At 40.7% G+C, this 20,731-nt stretch overlaps 1 protein-coding gene across 13 annotated transcripts in view; it reads right to left on the bottom strand.

Annotated features, from left to right (window-relative positions):
* Positions 1–1,904: 1,904 nt before the first annotated feature.
* The window catches only part of NRXN3 (neurexin 3), a 1,235,498-nt gene continuing 1,216,671 nt past the window's right edge, over positions 1,905–20,731 (bottom strand). For 11 of the 13 annotated variants that reach the window (XM_079988538.1, XM_079988533.1, XM_079988539.1 and 8 more), the window contains one exon: positions 1,905–5,726. In XM_079988538.1, the coding sequence (XP_079844664.1) occupies positions 4,798–5,726 (929 nt within the window). In that variant the 3' untranslated portion in view covers positions 1,905–4,797. The remainder of the gene's footprint in view (positions 5,727–20,731) is intronic. The other 2 variants (XM_079988537.1, XM_079988536.1) reach the window with 1 other exon arrangement.

A 20,731-nucleotide genomic window follows, 5' to 3' on the forward strand; every position in this document is an offset into this window, starting at 1 on the left:
CAGGTTTCTATGAGCCCAGGCAAATCTGTCCATTTTGGATTCTCTCAGTTTCTCATTTTTCAAGACTGAAGTTCATCTCTTGACATTTCCACAGTTCACAATTTTTTTAAAAAAGAGAAATGTCCTCATGAACATTTGTCAGCAATTGGTGCGAATTTCTCCTATTATGCATTGTTTTGTATGAATTTTACCTAAGATACATATTTTTGCAAAGCAGCATTTCCTAATATAATGCATTTTTTTTTTACACATTCCTTGGCTAGAGAACCACATTGCAAAATTTAGAGAAGTGTGAATTTTGTAGGACTGTGCTTGGTTCACATAGCATATTGTTTCAGAAGGTAGGTTCAGCTTTAAATAAGAACTGGTTCTACCTTTACCCCCAGTCACTACATGATGCTACCAGATACTACCTTTTAACTGGGGGTCCTGGGGATCGATCCTGGGACAGCCTGCATGCCTGCAAAGCTTGTTCTCTGCAGGTACCGTATTTTTCGCCCTATAGGATGCACTTTTCCCCCTCCAAAAATGAAGGGGAAATGTGTGTGTGTCCTATGGGGCGAATGCAGGCTTTCATTGAAGCCTGGAGAGCCGCAGCGCCAGCCCCACAAGGTCGGGGGACAGTGGGGAGGCGGAACGCCGCCATCCTGCTGTCTCCCGATGTGGTTTAGAGGCTGATGGCAGGGAGACGCGTGCTTCTCCCCACCACCAGCCCCGCAAGCTCCGGGGACAGCTGGGAGGCACAGCACGTCTTCCCGCTGTCCCCGGACCTGGTCTGCAGGCGAGCGGCGGGGAGAAGAGCGCTTCTCCCCGCTGCCAGCCCCACAAGCGCCTGGGGGGGGGGGGGAATAATTTTTTTTCTTTATTTCCCCCCCCAAAAAAACTTGGTGCGTCCTATGGGCCGGTGCGTCCTATGTGGCGAAAAATACAGTAAATAGAAATCTCAGTTTGTTTTTATTCTGTCAACTAATTCATCCCCCCTCCCCCTCCATTTTTAAATTGGCATTCTGGAAGCTAACTGTTATCCCCTTAACTCATATTTACTCATTAACTATATAATGCTAAACATGGGCTAGCTGCTTCATAAGCAGAAGATTATGAATTTGTTCTGTGTTCTGTATTGGTTACAGCCAAAATGGTGTAGCCAAAATGGCAGCAGTCTGCCGATGTTGGGGTGGGTACAACTCTTATCCTCAGACAGCACAGCCAATGCGCAGGGATGATGGGAGTTGGGAGTTGAACCATGTCTGCAGGTCATCATATTCTCATATGCCTTTTAGATGTTGGAGCAATAGGTCCAAAATCCATCAGGAATGGCCACTGGCAGAGGAAGAGGAGTGCGAGGGGAGTGCGCCGCTCACAGCAGCGCGATCCCGGTGGGGTACCATCACGGCTGCCCCCCTGTCCGTGCTGGGTGCCATGCCCCCACAGACAGTGTGCCCCGCCCCTTGGGTGGCGCCCCACACCCCCGGGATGTCACCAGCCCCGCCCCCGCCTGCTCTCCACCCCCCGGTGCTAGAGCATGAAGCTCTGCCACTGGGAATGGCACTACCTCTCAGCCTCACCTGCTCCAAAGGGTTGCTGTGAGCATAAAAATGAAAATATCTTATTTTTTATTTTTATAGCTTTCCCAGAAGAATGAGTTTACTCAAGGGCAGTATTTGATTACTTTCTTTAAAAGAACTGTTCTATCTATTTTAACTTCTTGAATTTTTATCGTTTCATTGATTATTTTCCTATGTTTAGCAGCTTAAAACGATAAATAAATAAGCCCATGCAAGCTGCCCTGGGGTTCCTTGGAAAACTAAACGGGTAAATAAAATGGAATTTTCCTATAATGAGATTTTCCATGACAAAGGAATATCCCTTGCCTTTGGACAGAAAGTAACAGCAACGACGACGGCTTTGGGAAGAACATTTTATTGCTAAGCATATCCTTGAACGAAAAGGCAATTATGAAAAGAAAAGAACAGGCGAAAAAAGAAGGGACGGCAGGAAGGAGAGGAAAAAGATGAAGAAGCAATAACGGCACAATAAGATTAAATAAAAAAATTCAAGGTTCTGTCCATAAAACAATAGGGATATGGTAGAAGCCCACATACAGAAATGCACATGTTCCCAAAAAACTGTCCAATAGAAACAGACACCAACAAAAAAAGGAAAAGAAAGGTTGGTTTTTCCTAATTTTTTTTTTAAAAAAAAGATAAAGAAAGAAAGCAGAAAATCATTTCACAAGACTCCAAGACTCCAAGAACAGCAGCAATCTTTTACAGACATCAAGATATAATCAACTCCATGTATGTTCGGCCAGTTAGGTTGCCTAAATTCGTGCTTTTTATACCTTTTTAAAACCTGTCTTTATATATATTTTTTTCTCTGTTGTAGTGTAAAAAAATAATTAAAAATAAAAAACAAACAAACCTCACACACACTGAAAAGATTTGTTAGCCAGGTAAGCCACTTCTCAAACCATATGAGAAGGCTGCCTTGTTTTTTTATTTCGTTCCCATGTGCGTGTGGGCATTCGATAACACTTCTTCAAAGTCAAAGGTTCATGCGACTTATAAACACCAGCAAGAGTAGATTTCTAAACCTAAACAGCTGATTAGATTTCATCTGTACACAGAAAAATTGTACATTTTAATATGCCAGAGTCCTCTATAGAATTTTTGTGTTCTCCTTGTCTCTCTCATTCTTTCTGTCTGTCTCTCTTTTTTTGCTTAATTTTTTGTAATTTTTTTATTTTTTGCACTTGATATTTATGGCCAAAAAACCCCCAGTTGGTTATTTGTTTTCCCTGTACAGCAAGTTGCTCTCTTAATGGAAGGAAAAATAATAATAAACAACAATTGAAATTAAGTACATTGAATATAAACAACAACCCAATGAAATCTCAGAGCATATGTACAACAGGGTACCCATCTAGAAATTACACCAGTCAAAAAGAAAACTGTAGTAAAATATGTAAACAAAATCTTTTTTTCTTCTTAAAATCTTTTTGACACAGATAACTGTGACAAAGTTAAAATGCACACACTCTTCATATTTTTAAAGTTTAGCTTTTTGTTGTTTTGTAAAAACATTTTTTTCTTTACAACATTCTCATTTCATCTTAAGACTTTAACAGCATTTCTGTTCCAGTCGTCCCATCAAACATACCATGATAAATATATCTGTATATATATATATATTTATATATATTATACTATTAATAAGCTCCTTTAGTTTTTTTTATTTATTTCTGTGTGTCATAGAGACTTCTTAAATTTATCTTCTTTCATATAAAAGATAAAGGAAAGGGAGAATCGGGGAAATGGAAGGACAGCGAATCAGAAATGTCAAATCTACAAAATTAAATTGTTACATATGAAACACACCTTCATGGTTTTCTTTATTTTCTTTATTTTTAAAAAAGCACCCACCCCTATTTTTGTACTCGTTCATGACATGTTTTTGGCTCGTGCGACATTTTGTAGATCTTGTCACAAGTTGAACTCAGTATACTCTTTCTAAACATTCAATTCAACTGATTTACTATTGTTTGCATTCATGCATTACCATCAGCCAAGGAGCCACAACCCAGAAAATGGCTCCTTTATTTTTGCTTGGTCTGTTCAATTCAGAATGGCTCAGTATTTTGTTTCGTTTTGCTTGGTTTGGTTTCTCAGTCCCTTTTATTCCCCCGTAGCTCAGCTATACTAATGTATACTAAGCAGTAGTCAAATACAGCCAATGGGGGCCCCTAGTCAAAGAAGAAACCATGTTATCTCCTCATGACTTCAGTCATAAATACGAGAGCCAGATGATGGCTGGGGTGTGTGGAGGGGCGTGTAATTCTCCATTACTGTCATTCTCGGCATCGCCACCATCACTGCCACCCCATCACCTGTCCTTTGTTTGTTTGTTTGTTTTTACGTTAACAACTTACTGCAGACAACAAATTCAAGAGACAACACAACCTGATATGTAGAGCAAACACCGTCAGTAGAACTTGAGTTCATATATGGCAACAGTCTCTCTTTATTACTATTTCTTAAAAAAAAATAATCCCCAAGGTTTCTTCTTGACTTATGTCCTGGCTCATTCTCCCAAAAACCCTCACAGAAAATGAAAAGAACTCAGACAAAAAACATAATGAAAACCCCACACCATTTATTATTATTTTTCTCCCCTCCCCCTTCACAACTTGAAAAAAAAAAAAAGAGATAAGCTGGTCAGGGCCAGATCGGTGGTTGCTGTTGTTGTCGTGTGTGTGTGTGTTTTTATAACATTTGTCATTTTTTTTCTTTTTCTTTTTTTGTTTGTCATTTTTTTCTCAAAATAATTGAAACTAAACAAAAACAGAAACAAAATTAGCGTACAGTCAAAGATCATGAACATCATTAAAGACTCACTTGGAGATACGAAACAAGTAAGCCATGAAGTCTTCTGCCTTTTGCAGAAAAGTTCAGCTGAGGAGGAGGCCTGAAGGCTGTCCAAGTCCGCCAACATGGTAAATGCTGCATATGCCTTCTTCGGAATGCTAAGTGTGCTTTATAATACAGTAGGGTACAGAGTTTGGGGACTCCCGAGTGGTGACTGAAAACTTAGCACGTCAACAGCCGAAATGTTTATTCTCAAGATTTGGGTTTTTTTAAATTTAAAAAACCCCACAAACTGCAGCTCCCAATCTCGTTAGCTGTAACAGTTTTTTTTTTAAAGATTCAGTTCTATCTCATTAAATATTTATATATTTATATATATAAATAAGTATTTTTTATAATTTTTTTCATTTTATTTTCATTTATTTTCATTTTTTTACACGTAATATTCTTTGTCCTTGTTTTTCTGTTTCTTGTGGCCGCTCTTTGCGCTCTGCTGCTTCTCCTTCATGAGCGTGCCGTTGCTCTGGGCCGAGTTGCTGATGTAGTTCCGCGTCTCGTCCACCTGATAGGACCCCTCGTCCCTGTTCCTGTACTTGTACATGGCATACAGGAGGATCAGGATGCAGAGGGCGGCGGCAGCCACAATGCCGACGACCATCCCCGTCGTGCTGCTCGACTCTCGGACCACCTCTGAGGCCCCCGGAACCCGTCTGATGCCTGGCTCCGTGGGGTTTGCTGTGGGCACATTACGGAACATGGGGGAAGTTATTAGCGGGCTCTTCAGCTTTGTGCTGTCTAGCTCATAGGCAGTGGGCAACGGAAGCAAGACTATGTCAGGCTGGGGTTTGAGGTCACGGTTATTCATGTTGCCGGCTGGCAATTTGGGCACCATCCCAGTCGAGGACGAAGCTGTGGAGCGGATCAGCTCAGGGGACAAAGCTGTGGTAGTAGTAGTCCTACCAGTTTCGGAGACTTTGTTAGGTCTAAAGTCCTTGGCTTCCCATTTGGGTGCGTGTGCTTTGTAGCCACCTTCGAAGATGGAAGTGGAAAGGCTCTTATCTGTTACCAAGGAGAAGGTGGTGTAAAAATCTTCATCATCAGTAGGGGGTAGGTTAGAGTCAAAGGTTTCCCCTGAGCCATACCCAGATATCACCAAGCCATCATCATCACAACCATCGCTGCCTTGGTCCGACAAGCAAGGTAACCCCGCCTCAGAGGTCATGGACAGGGAATCTTTGGTGGTCTCAATAATGGTGAGGAGGGGGCGGAAGGTAGTAGGGAGTGTAATGAAAGGTGCACGAGTAGCAATAGGAGGGATATCTAAAGGGTCTTCTACAAGAAGAGGGATAACTAATTCACCTCCTGGACAGAAAAGGAAAAAAAGAAAAAAGTTAGTACGTCTTGAATACAGTGCTGCACGGGATGTTCAGCCCACCCAACTCAAAAGGTGTGTGTGGATGTGTGTAGTGAGGGTGAGGGCCTTAAAAGTGTTGAGCTAGCAGGTTTTCCATTCTTATTTCTCCCAATGGGCACAACCTTTCAAGGGATCCCTTCAGCCTTTTCACCCACCTCACTTAGATGCAGGAGAGGCCAAATCCATCCTCTTTTAAGCTTGGCCAAAGCAGGGCGTCCGCGATTTGGCTTTCGAAGATACTCTCAAAGTAACTTGCAGAACTCAACAATGGCACGCTTCTTTTATTGCGTTAAATACTTGAAGCTCTTTGGGAAACTGTCTAGTTAAATGGTGGCTTGCCACATGGGGAGACGGCACTTTCTTTTTCAGGGGTTGCACTTTCCTTTCTCATTGTTCCCCCTCCCCCCACTATACAAATGTACTTAAGTTTCCTCAAATGGTGCACAGCAGGAGGAGCTTGGAAGATGCACAACTCTAATTCCATAATTTGTCATTTGCTGCTGGAAGAAGGAATTTCAATCAATGTAAAGTGAGCGTTTGACTGGTTTAAAATGTTTCTTGGAGAGCCCGTGAGCAGATAATTCTTACAACATTTCATTTTGCACCGAAACCTTATTTAACGGAACGGGAGCTGCATTTGGTAGATGGCACCTTACTTCTGGGAAAGTTTGATGGGTCTGGGTTCTACTGAATTAGGAAGAACAGTCTGCTACTGCTGATCTGTGCTGTGTGCATGTGCTATTACTTGCATAACCTGCATTTGTTTCACACACACAGTGGCATGCAGCTTGCAAAGGTGTTTTTTGTGGGGGAGGGGTGGCATCACACATGCAACGTTGCTACGTCCTGACATAACATGAGCATCACACTTCCTTCCCTAAACTTGGCATAAGCTTTAATATTTAATATTTAATATTTTAATACTCTAATTTATCAGGAACATTTAGGGGACTAGCCTGGTCCCCCCAGTTCACTCACTCCACTCCACTGTACAAACAACATTGGGTATTCCTAAAAAGTTGGCACATTAACAAAAACATAAGAGCATATGTTGAAGAAAATTAACTCTGTCCTAAGCATTGCTGGCAGAATATTGGTTGATCTTTTTTAAAAAAACAAAAACACACACATTGATTTAAATGATATATATTTGGGCAGAAGGCGTTTTTAACCATCCTTTGTGAGGTGGAAGGTGAAAAGGTAATTACAGAGCCTTAACAACATACATACCTTCAGCGTAATCATTTAAGTTTGGATACAGACCTTGGGCTGTAGTTATTCAGTAGGTTTCAACAGGGGTCAAATGCTGGAGAATGAGGAGTCAGTGGAAGTGTTTGTATTGTGCTAGGAAGAAATTAACCTCACACAAGCAGAAAGCACCCTTCTGCTCTTGATTCAAGAGCATCAAGCACTCAGGAGCTGAGAACACTCCTGATACACTCGTCAAAGAAGACTGGTTCTAATGAAGGAGATGAGCAAAGCTTTTTGCAATAAGCCATTTAGTAATGCCAGTTTTAGTATAGAACAATGGAGTACAAGGGTGAATGGTCAACTGCTCACTTTAAATGTGCAGCTCACAAGGAGGCTGAAAAATGACCATGTTTGTTTATATAGTATTTTGTAGATGCTCTTCACCTGCTTTCTGACCCTGTGAAGTCAGCAGGCACAAAAGATTGCCTTTAATTTCTCTCTCTGGTATGGTGGCTCTCAAATGCGACACTATTTTTAAAAGGCAAAACTCCATATAGAGGTCTGTGCATCAAATGGCTTGATTGCCGTGACATTTCTCCCATTTGTTTGTTTGTTTGTGTGTTTGTGTGTGTGTGTGTGGAGAAATCACTCAAATCAGAAGGATGCTCACTGTACAAGAAGGCCTTAGTCTGAAGTACCTGCCTCAAACTTTATATTATGCTCTCAATCAGTATTGGTAGTCATCAGGAATAAGGGCTACTCCAGACATCCTTTTGGTTCTGTAATTCTAGACACAGGTCCACACTTTAAAGTGCTATTTATGCTTATAAATGGGCTTGGTGCGCTGCTGATCTGCCACCTACCCAAGGCCAATATGAAAGGAAACTTTTCTCCCCAGGGAAAATAATCACGGCTATTTCGCAATTAACTGCTTGGATGTGGTCGTAGGAACATAGAAAACCTTCTATTCCCAAAAGAATCACTTTCATTGTATGGGTTACTTGTATTTAAGGATGATTTTTCTTTTGCATTGACATGTTCTCAGCCAGGGCTTCAACGGATGGGAAGGATGAGTAGATGTCATGTTAATGGAGGGTTTGCCACTTGCTTTGTTCTCAAGGGGGAATCTCAGAAAATGTTTATAGATCACCTCTCACCAAGTGCTTAGGGAGAGGAGGCTCGGTATAATTTTGACAATGAAGGGAAGTGGCAGGTAACAGAGCCTTTCAGGAAGGTGAGGCCAGGAGACGGTAAACATTAGGGTCCAGGATCCAAAGACAAGTTCCATGCATGTATACTTGCTTGCCACCCTTTGGGTGCTTCTAGATGTGGATGATTGCCAATCTGCCATAAGGAAAAAGTGAGATAGAAGCTCTGCTTCCAGACTTCTAACATTCTGTAGCCAAGTGAGAATTCCTCCTTTCCCTAGCCATATTTTTTGGGGGGTGGTGGGGGTGAAGGACTTTTATTGAGTCCCCACCACCACCACATTCCCAATCCTGATTAACCCCCTGCTACAGTTTATGGGGGGGGGGATATGACTATTAGGAAAGTGATCGATCAGAGCAGGGGGTGGATCACAGGATCTAGCCAGTGGGCAATGCCATTCCCCACAGGTCACTTTGCCAGGTGGCTGGGACCATCTACCAGTAATTAGCTGATGCTAGATGACTCAACAACAGCTTCATCTTTCAGAAGGAATGAACAAGGTCTTCTCAGTGATGTTACTACTGGCTGTGGATATCCTTTCACAGCACAAGTTTGTCTTTAGGATCTATATAGCTGCCTCTTGTCTAACTCCTAATGATTATCAGATCATCTAATGTAATGCTTTCCTGTTAGGACTCTATGGACATGAGTTTCTTTCCTCCCCATCTTCCAGGCACCAGCTGCCACTTTGGGAAAACAGAATATATGAGAGGGATTCAACTAATGAGTCCTGCATAAGGACCTCCCCCCTGCCCCCCGCCAACAAAATTGTTTTTTGGGGGAGGGGTCCAGTGAACCCCTGGAACAGCACACAGGGGGCGGATAGGAGGTTGTTCCATCTGGCAAGCCAAAGGTCTTGTCCTGACAGAACAACTACCTTATACATATAAGTTTCTCAAGATCCAAAGAATAGAGATTTTCCAGGTTTTGTTCTAACTATAAACTTAAAGTTAACCTATTCCCTTTCCCTGCCTGGCTTGTATTCCCAGCAGAAGGTCACGCATTTATTGAAATGATTTGTGCCGACAACAGACTGCTTCGGGATGAAATAGAAAGGAACATATAAAATGGCTTCTTCTTCTGCATTAGTGATGCCAAATCAGCTTCTATTTGGCCAGATAAAAATGCAATAGATATAATGACCAATCCATTTGGAGAGGGTTGAGTTCTGTTTGGTTAAAACAAAACAAAAGAATAGTCTGGTGGAGTGGCGGGGTGGGGAGGGGGGGAGAAAGACACCACATGTAATATATATTGTGAGATTTTGTTCTTTCTGTTCTTCTTGGGATAAGCACTCCATACTCCTTAAAAGTTAGCATTTTAAAATATGGGATCTATACCTGCCTGATAGCAGTGTGCTTTCCTTTAAATTAGCAGTATCACTGGGGACATATAAAGTCTACCGTTAGCCTTGACGTCTGCCCTGCATTTTGCTTTATGAGTGTATTTATAGATACATAATTCATTCCTCTGGGGCTGATCTCCAGTAAGGGCCCTTCTGACACTGGAATGGATGGAGTGTTCAGAATTTAATAAGAACCTTGCTGAACTGTGTGAATGTTGTGGGCAGAGCATGAAGGCACAGTGCATGAAGTAGCCAAAGTTGAATGTGTGTCTATGTGAAAAAAGCAAGCTGCCTCCACTCCATTTTGCTCATTTTTTGTGACCAAGTCAGTTTCCCTAGGTTTCCAGTCACAGAAGAGAAGTGGGACCAAAAAACAAAATGAAACACAAAAACATACCATATATATAAAAATAATCCTAAAAGGGTCCCCTTCAAAGTCTCATGCTGAGGAATACAAAGAGGCATGCTATGCTTTTTCTCTCTCTCTTCCAGATGTGGCAAAAAGGCTTTTAAATGCTTGCCAAGAAGCCCAGTACAGTGTATCCACATCCTCAGATATTTGAATTCCAACATCTAAAGGCTCTCATTTGCATTTTATGCTTATTCCTTTGCACTGAAACTCAGGTGCACTTATGGGGAGGGAATATTTCTGCTTTGGGAAAGAACTACAAACATTTTCTTTCTTTTCTTCTGAGAGACACAAGTTTGTACTCACAGTCTTTTCTCTCCCCACTTTTCATAAAAGGAAAGAGGGAAATGGCATTGTGTTTTTTAAAGTCCTCCTTCTTTATGGCAGCTTGCTATGGGCAGAGAGGGGAGTATTCAAGCCGCGGTCCTTGAGCTGCTGAAAACCTGATGTTAATATGAATAGCAGCTGAGTGTTTTTAATATTCTCCCACCTCTGTCCTAGCTCATTTAATTGAATCAGACAGGCAATACTACAAGGAAGAGACCTCCCTCTTCCATCACAGGAAACCTTCCCTTACTGCTTGATAGATATTACATCCCTTGACTATCTCTCAGGAAGACATTTGTGCCCACATAAACCCTACAAAATCACATTCACTTCAAATGAAAGATCTGGCATCAAAGAGTCCTCCTCTAGAGAGCTGTTAGAAGTATGGAAGGTGCGAGCAAAGGATGTTTTAGTAGTGTAGCCTGCTTCACTGGCCAAAGCTATAAAATTTCCATCCTAAATTTGTAACCAAAAGAAAAGTGAACATTTACCAGTAAGGGACATTTGTACGTCTGCAGCCTAGGGATTTGGGAAAGCTATTCTCCCCACCCCACTTTGAGTTCTCAGCTTTCCTGCTCAATGGTCTTGGTATTGCTTGGTATTGCTCGATGGTCTTGGTATCGATGGTATTGCTTTTAGGAACTGCAGCTGCAAATCAGACATGCAGCTGAATCCACAACCAAACTGCAGAGTCTTCATTGCTTTCAGTAGACAAACAGTCAGATGTATGCTTCTAAGCCCAATTCAAAGTGCTGCTTTTGACCTATAAATGGCTTTATGGCTCAGGACCCTAGTATCCTCTGCAATGAACCTGATACGAACCTACCCAGACACTTAGATCTCCATTTGATACCCTTCTCTCAGTCCCCACTCTGAGGAGGAGGACAAGGAAAAAGGCCTTTTCATTTGTGGCTCTCCATTTATGGAATCTTCTTCCCAATGAGGTCTGCCTGGCACTGAAATCTTTTTGGCACCAGGTAAAAACTTACCTCTTTCCCCAGGCTTTTGATGGAATAGGATGCTGTTGTTTGGTCTTAGTTGTGCTGCTGAAGCATTTTGTTCCTGTACAGAGGGTTCCTTTGTGGATTTTTATTTCTTGTATGTTTTTATTGAAAGGCTGGGGTTTTGTTACCCATGCTTATGCTCTTTAAAATGTGGGAAGTAGCTTAGGAGACCTTGGTGTGTGTGTAACAGGTGACTAACTAGTTTAAAATGATAATAAGAATGATAATTGCATCTCCATTTTTTTTAAACTCCCAACTATCTTGCTCAAGACTTTACACATTAGATAGATAGATAGATAGATAGATAGATAGATAGATAGATAGATAGATGATAGAGAGAGAGATAGATGAGAGAGAGAGAGAGAGAGAGAGAGAGAGAGAGAGAGAGATGTCTAACAGAATGTAAATCAGTTAGGATCATACAGTGTCTACACCAGTTGGAATACAATGTATCAGAATCGAAACCTATTTATTAAGGAATGTATTAGTGCCTACTTGGAGGTTCTTTGTGATATAAACAATGGCTGTTCATTATCCTGTAGTTATGCTAACAAACAATTTATTAGGCTGTTATGCTATTTGGTTAGTGTTGGGTTAGGCTGGAGAGATGACTCTCAATTTGAGGTTGAGGAGCAAAAGCAGCTTGCTGAAGTTCATAAAACGTGACCAGCTATAACTAGGATTCTGCTAGTTTCATATGGTTCAAAGAAAGCTCTTCACCTGAGTTTGGGTGAGTGGATGGAGGTTTTGGAAATTGTTTTATCTTGCTTGATTTTATGCACCTAGGTAGAAGAATAGAAGGAGATGTTCTGCCCTAGGCATCCCAGCAATGCAGTTGAGTGCAACAACTAGGTGTGCTCTGTGAAAAAGCTAGATTATACTGGCCTGAGGTCTTGCCATAAAACAATGTGGTCTTGGATCTTCTCTTCTTTCGCAGAATAAGTTTTTCTTGTATGCCATTATTATTTCTTTTGCAGCTTACTACCCCATGTGAATTACTTCAACTACACTTGATCTTAGCCAAAAGGCCGAGAAGCTATTTGTAATGATTTGTTGGGTCTCTGGACCGTAATAAAGATATATATATATATGAATTACTTCAACTAGTATTACTTTTTCTGCATGCTATTTGACTGTATGCTATTTACTCTGACCCTTTAAAAATTCTACCTGCTCTGACCAAAGGATGTTATTATTTTTCTTTTTCTTTACAGAAATCCATGCAGGAATGAAGAATCTCCATTGGACAGGAGTCCTGACTAAGATATTTTTAAACATGTTATACAGGTGAAAGATATCATGATTCGATCTTCTACCACGGCAGTGTTGGATGCAACTGCAGAATGCGACGCTAAAGAAGTACATTTGAGAGTATCTTCTTGAGCAAAATTGAAGGAAAAGGTTCAACAATGAAATTTAGAAAATTGGGTAGATCCTTTTGCTGGAATGCAATGGTGGTACACTTAGGTCATGGGGGCCATTTTGCAAAGCATGCTGGGTATTTCCTTTGTTTGTTTGTGTAGAATCTCCCCACCATACTACATAGACATATAGGTTGAAAAGGAAGGACTCTACTTGAGAGGGGCTGGTCGCAAATGGAAAGCTACCACTGGTTCTGTTACCCCTCCTACAAAAGTGCAACAATACATATTGAATGCAGATTTAAAAAGTAAACATAAAAACAAGTATCTTGCAAAAATTAAATGAAGGGATACATCTATAGAAGCAAATGATAATAATCATATACTGAAAAAGTAATAAAAATCACAGCAAAGGTTAAAATTCTGAACTAAAAGCAACAACAATAACAAGTCATTCGCCTTACTACAAAAAAGAGAGAAGACTGAAAATAACTGGAAACACAAGAAAAGAACCCCAAAGGCATCTTTAACAAAATAATTATAATAAAAAAAACTAAATACACATATACAAATAATCAGAAGAAAGCATACCACATCGATTTCATATCGTCAACTTACATCAACAAATTGCCCGCATGTTTTTTGGCATGAAAGAAAAATTTATAAAAGAAAGTTGTGTAAGAATGCTCTTGGACAAGCAAAATTGCCACATTTGAGAAACTTTTGCTTTTTTTATTTTGCTGTTGTTGTTTTTTCCTTTTTTAAAAAAACTTTTTTTATCAAAATGTGTATTATTTTCATTGTTTTTAAATATAATAATTATTTACGACAAAGGGTGATACAGGGAGGCAACAACACATACATCCACACCACATAACGTGAAAAATAATAAAGAATAAAAAATAAATCCTGCACTGCAACAAATCAGAACTTTTTTCCTACTGCGTTTTGTTCATCTTGCAAATTCCGAATTTTGTTTTTTCCCCCTAACAATAGTTAATGGATTGTGATTTATATATATATATAAAATAAAAGCCTGGGGGTGGGGAAAACCTGTATACCTTATTGTCACAGAATTTGTGTTTTGATTGTTTTCATCTCCATATATCAGAAGTGCAATTCCCCAAGCACAGCTCAGATGCAACCTCAGCCATCAATGGAACTTGCACAAAAGCAGTGTTCAGCGGATCACACCCTCGGTGGTGTTTGAGAATCAATTTATTTGCCTTTTCTTTCTTTCTTTCTTTTCTTTCTTTCTTTCATTTAATTGATTGGAGATATAGATATATTTTTTAAAAAACAAAACAAAACAGTTTCTTTTCTTTGTCCTAAAATTTGGAGTGTGTGTGTTTTAAGGAATGGATGACTGCACATAAAATTTTAAATGATGCTAAAGAAAGGGTGGGTGGGTGGGAAAGTGAGGGGAGACTTAATGGGAAGATAAGATGCCTCAGGTGGATGGAGTGGGGTTGTACGGTCTATGAGTGTACTACACAAATGAAGATGATGGGAGTGAACGTGTAAGTCAGTTGCCATGTCCATGTAAGTGCAGAACGGAGTGATCTAGCGGCATTAGAGCTTCTGGCTGTAAGGAAGGGATGGGCAATATACAAAAACAAATGAGCATATTCATGCCCATCAACAAAAAGAAAGAACAGAACTCTAACATTGACAATCTCACAAACCCTAAGCTGCAACTTCTTCAACATGCAAATTACAAAAAATTACTAAGAAATATAATAATAATAATAATAATAATAATAATAATTACAGTTTCATTAAAATTTCTCAAATGTTAAGAACAGTTCAGACTTTTTCCCTATTTAAAAAGCAGTAAAATATACAAACTAATAATAATAATAATATTAAAAAAGAAAAAAACAAGGAAACTATATTTTATGCATAGGAGTTGGAACAACTTCAACTGCAGCTCTGCTCAGCTCCATCGTCGTATCATAATCCTGATCATAATCTCTTCCAGTGTCTATTAAGTCTTTAATATCCGAGTATTAATTTAGTTTTGAGACATGAGAGGTTCCAACGCATGTAGCCATGATTGCTCAAAAGGAGTGGGCTTTCTGTAGTGCTTTCACGATCCTTCTCCCCATCTCAAATTTAATGGATGTTAAAATTATGCTTTAAATAATGCTTTAAAATCAGGCCATTTTTTCCTTTTTCCTTTTTTTTTTTTTTTAGAAGGAAGGCTGTAGGATTCTGCAGTTGAGGTAGTCCCTTATTTAAAGAGGGAGATAGAGGGAAAAATTTCAGAAATCAACTCAATAATGTTTATGTTGTTAGATTGGAACAAACCAAATCTAAGATAGAAATCCAACATTTGAAAAGAAAAGACATCAAAATAGGCATACTTTTTTATTTAAAAAAATGAAAAAAAGGAAAGGAAAAAAGAGCACTTTATTCCTAGCAAGAAGGGAGAAGGGAACAACTGTTTGGGTTTTACTTTTTTTTGTAATTACTTGGAAAGGAAAAAAAAAAGATATTTCACACACTTTCAAAGATGAACAAACCAGATGCACACACTGAAAAGGAACAGACAAAGCAGTCTAGGGACACTTTTATCATTTCAAATTCTTTCCCATTAAAAAAAAAAGGATTTAAGTCCCCCCCTTTTTTAAGTCAAAACATTTGGCAGAAAAAAGGCCACTAAAAACCCTCACCCTCCCTTTTACATTTGCTTTTTAATTTTTTTTTTAAAGCTATTAATTAATTTTTGAAAGAAAAATAAAGAAATAAATAAATATGAGGGGAAAACGTGCAGTCTGGATGTACGTCATAAATAGACATAGGAAAATATATATATATATATATAAGAAATTGGCTGAGATTGACAAATGGGGTTATAAAAATAGCTTAGTTTTACTGTAGGATGTTAATAATAATAATGCATGCTTAAAGTAAGTTGCATTTAGGGAAAGTAGAAGAAACAGAACAGCAAGCTAGGAAGGGAGGGTGGGAGGAAAGGGGAAAGCAGGTTAGCAAAGGAGGCAATTCAAGGAAGCTTTTGGTATGTCATTCCACAACTGTCCACTAGGGGCAAAGCGCATTCCAGAGGGCGCCTGTGCAAGCTATGGGAGGTAGAAGGGCAAACAGGTAGGATAGAAATTGAAAACAGCACTGGTAAATCTATTTGCAAACGCTATAACTGGAGATCAGGGTGATATGACTCAACCTTACAGTCCTCAGTTACTGAGCCTATCAACAAACAACAACACTGAATGGATTATTCCTATAGGAATTATTTGTAGGGTCATTAATACCGTTTTAAGGTCTTCCATACCTCATGACTGAAGAGGCTCAAGTATAGCTCAATCCTATGTTTGTTTACTGAGATATCATGCATAGAATTGCAACCTTGGTAGAACGGATGGCTGATATTCACTCCTTCAAATGCAGGAGAATTTTAGTAATGTGTGTAAGATAAAGATGGAATAAAAAATATCTTCCACTGGGACAACACCAAGTAGTAAATAGCTCGAAAGTGCACTGGATCACTAATTAGACCTGGCAAACAAATGGATCATTTGTCAGGCAACTAACTATCTAACAACAACAACCTGGAACTGGTAGTATATGCAGATTCTATTCACAAATCCACATGCAGGCAACGCTGCAAGATATGGACTGCAAAGCTGAGTCATCCATGAGCTGCTATTAATTTGCGAGCTTTTAATAAGCCACTGGGTTAAGAAGCCAATTGGATTAGAAGCCAATGGAAGGCAGTAGGCTTGTGCACAAGATATAAAATAAAGAATTCAAAGAGCTCTGCTTACTGGGTACTTTTCATAGCGTAGCCAGCTGTACTTTCAGACCCCACTGAGATAGCAGTGGCAATTGCCGAGGGCATGAATTTAACATTCACAATATGGAAATAACAGAACCGATCCTCCCACAAATTATTTGATGCCTTACTGAAAAAAGTGTCCCAGGCTGGTAGAGACTGAGGAGAGAATGGGAGCTGATGAGAACCGCCCCACCTCAACGAAAAAACACAAGGTGTGAGGCCAAACTGGCATTTAGGAGGCCAATCATAGGAAAGACCACCTTTAGCTCTAGTGGAGATGTGCACTGGAACTCTATACTGCCCCCCTTTGGGGAATGGGTTACATACAAGGGATGTTCAACCAGGAAGACAAAGAAACCTGGCTGGGTTAGCTTCAGGGACAGTATAATCAAAATACTTTGCTTGTGGGACCAAGCCCAGCTTATTAATTGTTGCAATGCCCTTTGAAGAATGCTTGTAGAATATGGAATAGAGAGGACATTGGTCTGTAGATAATGTGATGGGGCTCTTTATCAAAACTTCCAAAGGTAAAGTCCCTGGGTGCTATTCCCTAGCAGGATTCTTAGCCTCTGGCCCAATGAGGTCTCATGAAATTTCACAAATGGGCACTTAATTATGCCCTGACTTGATTTCCAAACTGGAGATTTATGTCCCTCCTTTGTTTCATTAAGGCCTCAATTCTGTAGCCACCTACCCATGAAACACAATGGGGCTTGCTTCTAGGTAGAAACCTAAAAGATTGTGCTGTAAAACTCAACCATCTCTGCCACCAGGCCATTCCAGCCATTTACAACTCTTTAAACTCCAGAACCTATGGCACTTATCACTATGCAGGAATGCTACCGCTTTCTATCAAACCCCTAGTTTTAATTGCTCTTGCCTACAAGCTTCAGGCAATAGACCTTGGAGGGAACCATGACTATAAAAGTGGCATGAATGTGCTTTCTATCTTTAAGGTATCTTGTGGGTCTTTCCATAGTGACTTCTTGTTACATTTTCAAAATAATTATCTTCAGGCTGTGCAACAGGTTAAAAATCTCTCTCTCTCTCTCTCTCTCTCTCTCTCTCTCTCTCTCTCACACACACACACACACACACACACCTTCAGCTGGAGACTATGTTGCTCTCTCTCTCTGCTTTTCAGCAAGTATCGTTGGCTTGCAGAATTTCCTTCTAGCCCCACACCTGTCTTTTTATGCATGCAAACATCTGGTCACAGGGAGACTGTTGTTCCCTTCTTTCCCATTTTGATATCCCCCTAAAACCTAGGACAGAAAGTGCTCCCCCCTCACCCTGACACTTCCAGCAAAGTTGGGAAAAGGGTCCTTCAGATTTTTAAGAAACATTTTCCTGCTGCAAAGCCCAAACCACCTAGCCTGTATGCCCGTTGAGTTATCAGACAGGTGATTTTAAGATCATTTAGGTGTATTTCCCATGTCAAGGCAGGACACAGAGACAAATCACAACACTTCTTAAGCAGCTGACTCCATTGTAAAAGTCTACAGTGGACGCTCGGGTTGCGAAAGTGGTCTGTGTGGGAGGCATGTTCACAACCTGCAGTGCCGCATCTGTGCATGCACAGGTTGTGATTTGGTGCTTCTGCGCATGCACAAAGTGCGATTTAGCGCTTCTGTGCGTGCGTGAGCACCAAAACCCGGAAGTAACCCGTTCCAGTACTCCTGGGTTTTGGCACATCTGTAACCCAAAAATGCACAACATAAAGCGTCTGTAACCCGAGGTATGACTATACTAAGATTCACAAATACACTCAAATGTCTGTTCCCATGTAAGCAGGTTAGCTACAAAATGGTATGAAGAGAAAGAAAACACATCCTTTAACCTATATATGTATCTGATTTAAGTTTCTTACAAAATCTTCAGCAGTCTTGCTTCAGCTATGACTTGTTTTGGCAGCAATTCAGTCATCAGGAAAAATAAACCAAGGCTTGGACTGGCATGCAAATGGGGACGCTTTTAAGAATAATAGCCATTTCCAGCCCTAAAAGAGGGGAAAGGGATGGCATTGTCCTGAACTCTTCCGATCTAATACTTATTAAAAAAAAAAAAATACTTATAAACCTCCCAGCCCAATCCTAACCATAGTTACATGAAGAAACAAGCTCAATTATTTTCACTTGGACTTATTTCCCATCAGCAAAACATAGGATTGTAGCCTGGATCTACACTTGGAATCACTTTCATTTAAGATTTATTTATTAGCAATATATATATTGCTGCTCCGTAAGATAAAATTCTCCAGGCAGAATGGAAATGTAATAAATGAATAACAGTACCATCTTCATCTGCAGGCTGACTTGGAAGTATGAGTGGCATTTTCTTAACTGGGCCCGTCCACACAAGGGCAGTGGGATTTCCCCTTCTCCTTCTCCCTGTGCACCTCATGTGCAACCCACACTTGCCCCAGTTCTGCTCTAGGGGGTTGTCAGAACCTCTAGAACAAATTTAGGAGATGCTGGTGGAGCATAGGGAATATCCTGTTGTGCTAGCAGCAACCCTTGTTCTGAAAGGACCCTGACTTTAGGGCCCATCTGCACTTCCGTTTGCGCGGCTGCTATCCCCCAGTATAAGCTGCAGCCCCCCCCATTATTATTATCATATTGCCTGGAATCAATCCAGGGCGCTTGGATCAAGTGTCTCTCTCTTTCCCCTCCACACCTGCTGAGTTTAAACAATGCTGCTATCAGCATAAAAATGCTTTGCTTTTATGGCTTCAACTGAATGGCTTGCTTATGAAGCACAGAATTGTAGGGTTGGAAGGGACCTTAAGAGTCATCTAGTCCAACCCCCCACAATGCAGGAATCGCAGCTACAACATGCTGCACTGAGGGTACATTTCAAGGGGAGAGAAGCCTTTGCCAACACTGTTTGGGACTGCAAATCCCACCAGCCCTTGCCAGCTCATCCATGCTACCTGATGGGAGTTGGAGTCCAAAACGTCAGGAAGGTCCAGGTTGCCAAACACTGGCAAAGTCCCTCTCTGAGTTTCTCACATTGGTGCAAAGGATGGTAGGTTTGTGGTTTGTGCAGGAATTGTGTCCAGAGTTCCCTTTGCCAAGGTGAATTGCTGACATGAGCTAACAGGAGCTAGGGTGCCTCAGAAAAGCTGCAGTTCAGCGCTGAATCGGAATAAACAGCAATCAGGTTTCCCACAGATTGACATTTGCTCTGATTCAGTGGTAAACCACAGGTTTTCCCAGGGAAAGCAGAGAGGCAAAGGCAAAGCCACTCTGGCCATGCCTAGAAAGCAGTGGACAAGCAGGTGTGTGGACGAGCCTGTATACAACCCTTCTATCTTCAAAGGGGCTTGCCCTCAGCTAGTAGTAAGTCCAATCTGAGTCACATGCATAGGACTGGGCTACATCACTGCACTCCTAAACATGCTTACTTGGGAATTAGCCCCATTAAACTCATTGGGATATAGCGGTACTTCCAAGTAAACTGCAGAGATTCTATGGAGCACCACTGCATCATTCAGTAAGCTCAGTTGGGGATGGATGGATGGATGGATGGATGGATGGATGGATGGATGGAATGGTCATGATCAGGTTCATGTCCTCCGGAGATTAGTAGACTGGAAAGTCCATTCTGTTGAAATGTCCATGAAGATTTTTAGGTGAAATCCTATTGTGTGTGTTTCAGGTCACATTCTAGCTCTTTTTAAAATGGTGTCTTACAGGGACATTATATGGAACAAAAGATGACTGCCCCTATAAGTACATGGGAGCAGCTATATTTTCTCTGTGCAATTACACAGGAAGTGGTGGCATGCCAGAACATACTGCTGCTTCCAAGGCCCTTTGCTCAAAACATGTCACTGAGTGTAGAAATCTCTGAACATCCTAGCTGCTTCAAGCAGCTACAAATGTCTTTTTTAATAGAAAGAAAAAAGCCCTTGGACCACTCTATTAAAAAAAAAAAAAAGTAAGTAGGAGTGAACATGCAAACTTTGCTCCAAATTGTGGAACAAACTGAAATCCTCCCTCTTCCCTAAGCTCAATATAATATGGACAATAAATAATATTTAGCCATCCCTGTTGTCTGATTCTCAAACATTCCAGCAGTAACGTTTTGTGCCACATTCTCCCACCCCAAAACATCTTTGGTGTTGTTGGGACACCAGACTACTGTGGAGAGCAAGTGCATTTCTCCCACAGATTGGCTCAACCCCGTCACAAGGAAATTCCCATGTCATTATTATTTTTCCTTAGGGAACGCTAGCATTGGCGTGGGAACTTTTGCTGTGATGGTGGAAACAGTAATTCACATCTCTCCACAGAATATCTTCTA

This window comes from Podarcis cretensis (genome assembly GCF_951804945.1).
Source record: "Podarcis cretensis genome assembly, chromosome: 1".
NCBI lineage: Eukaryota > Metazoa > Chordata > Lepidosauria > Squamata > Lacertidae > Podarcis > Podarcis cretensis.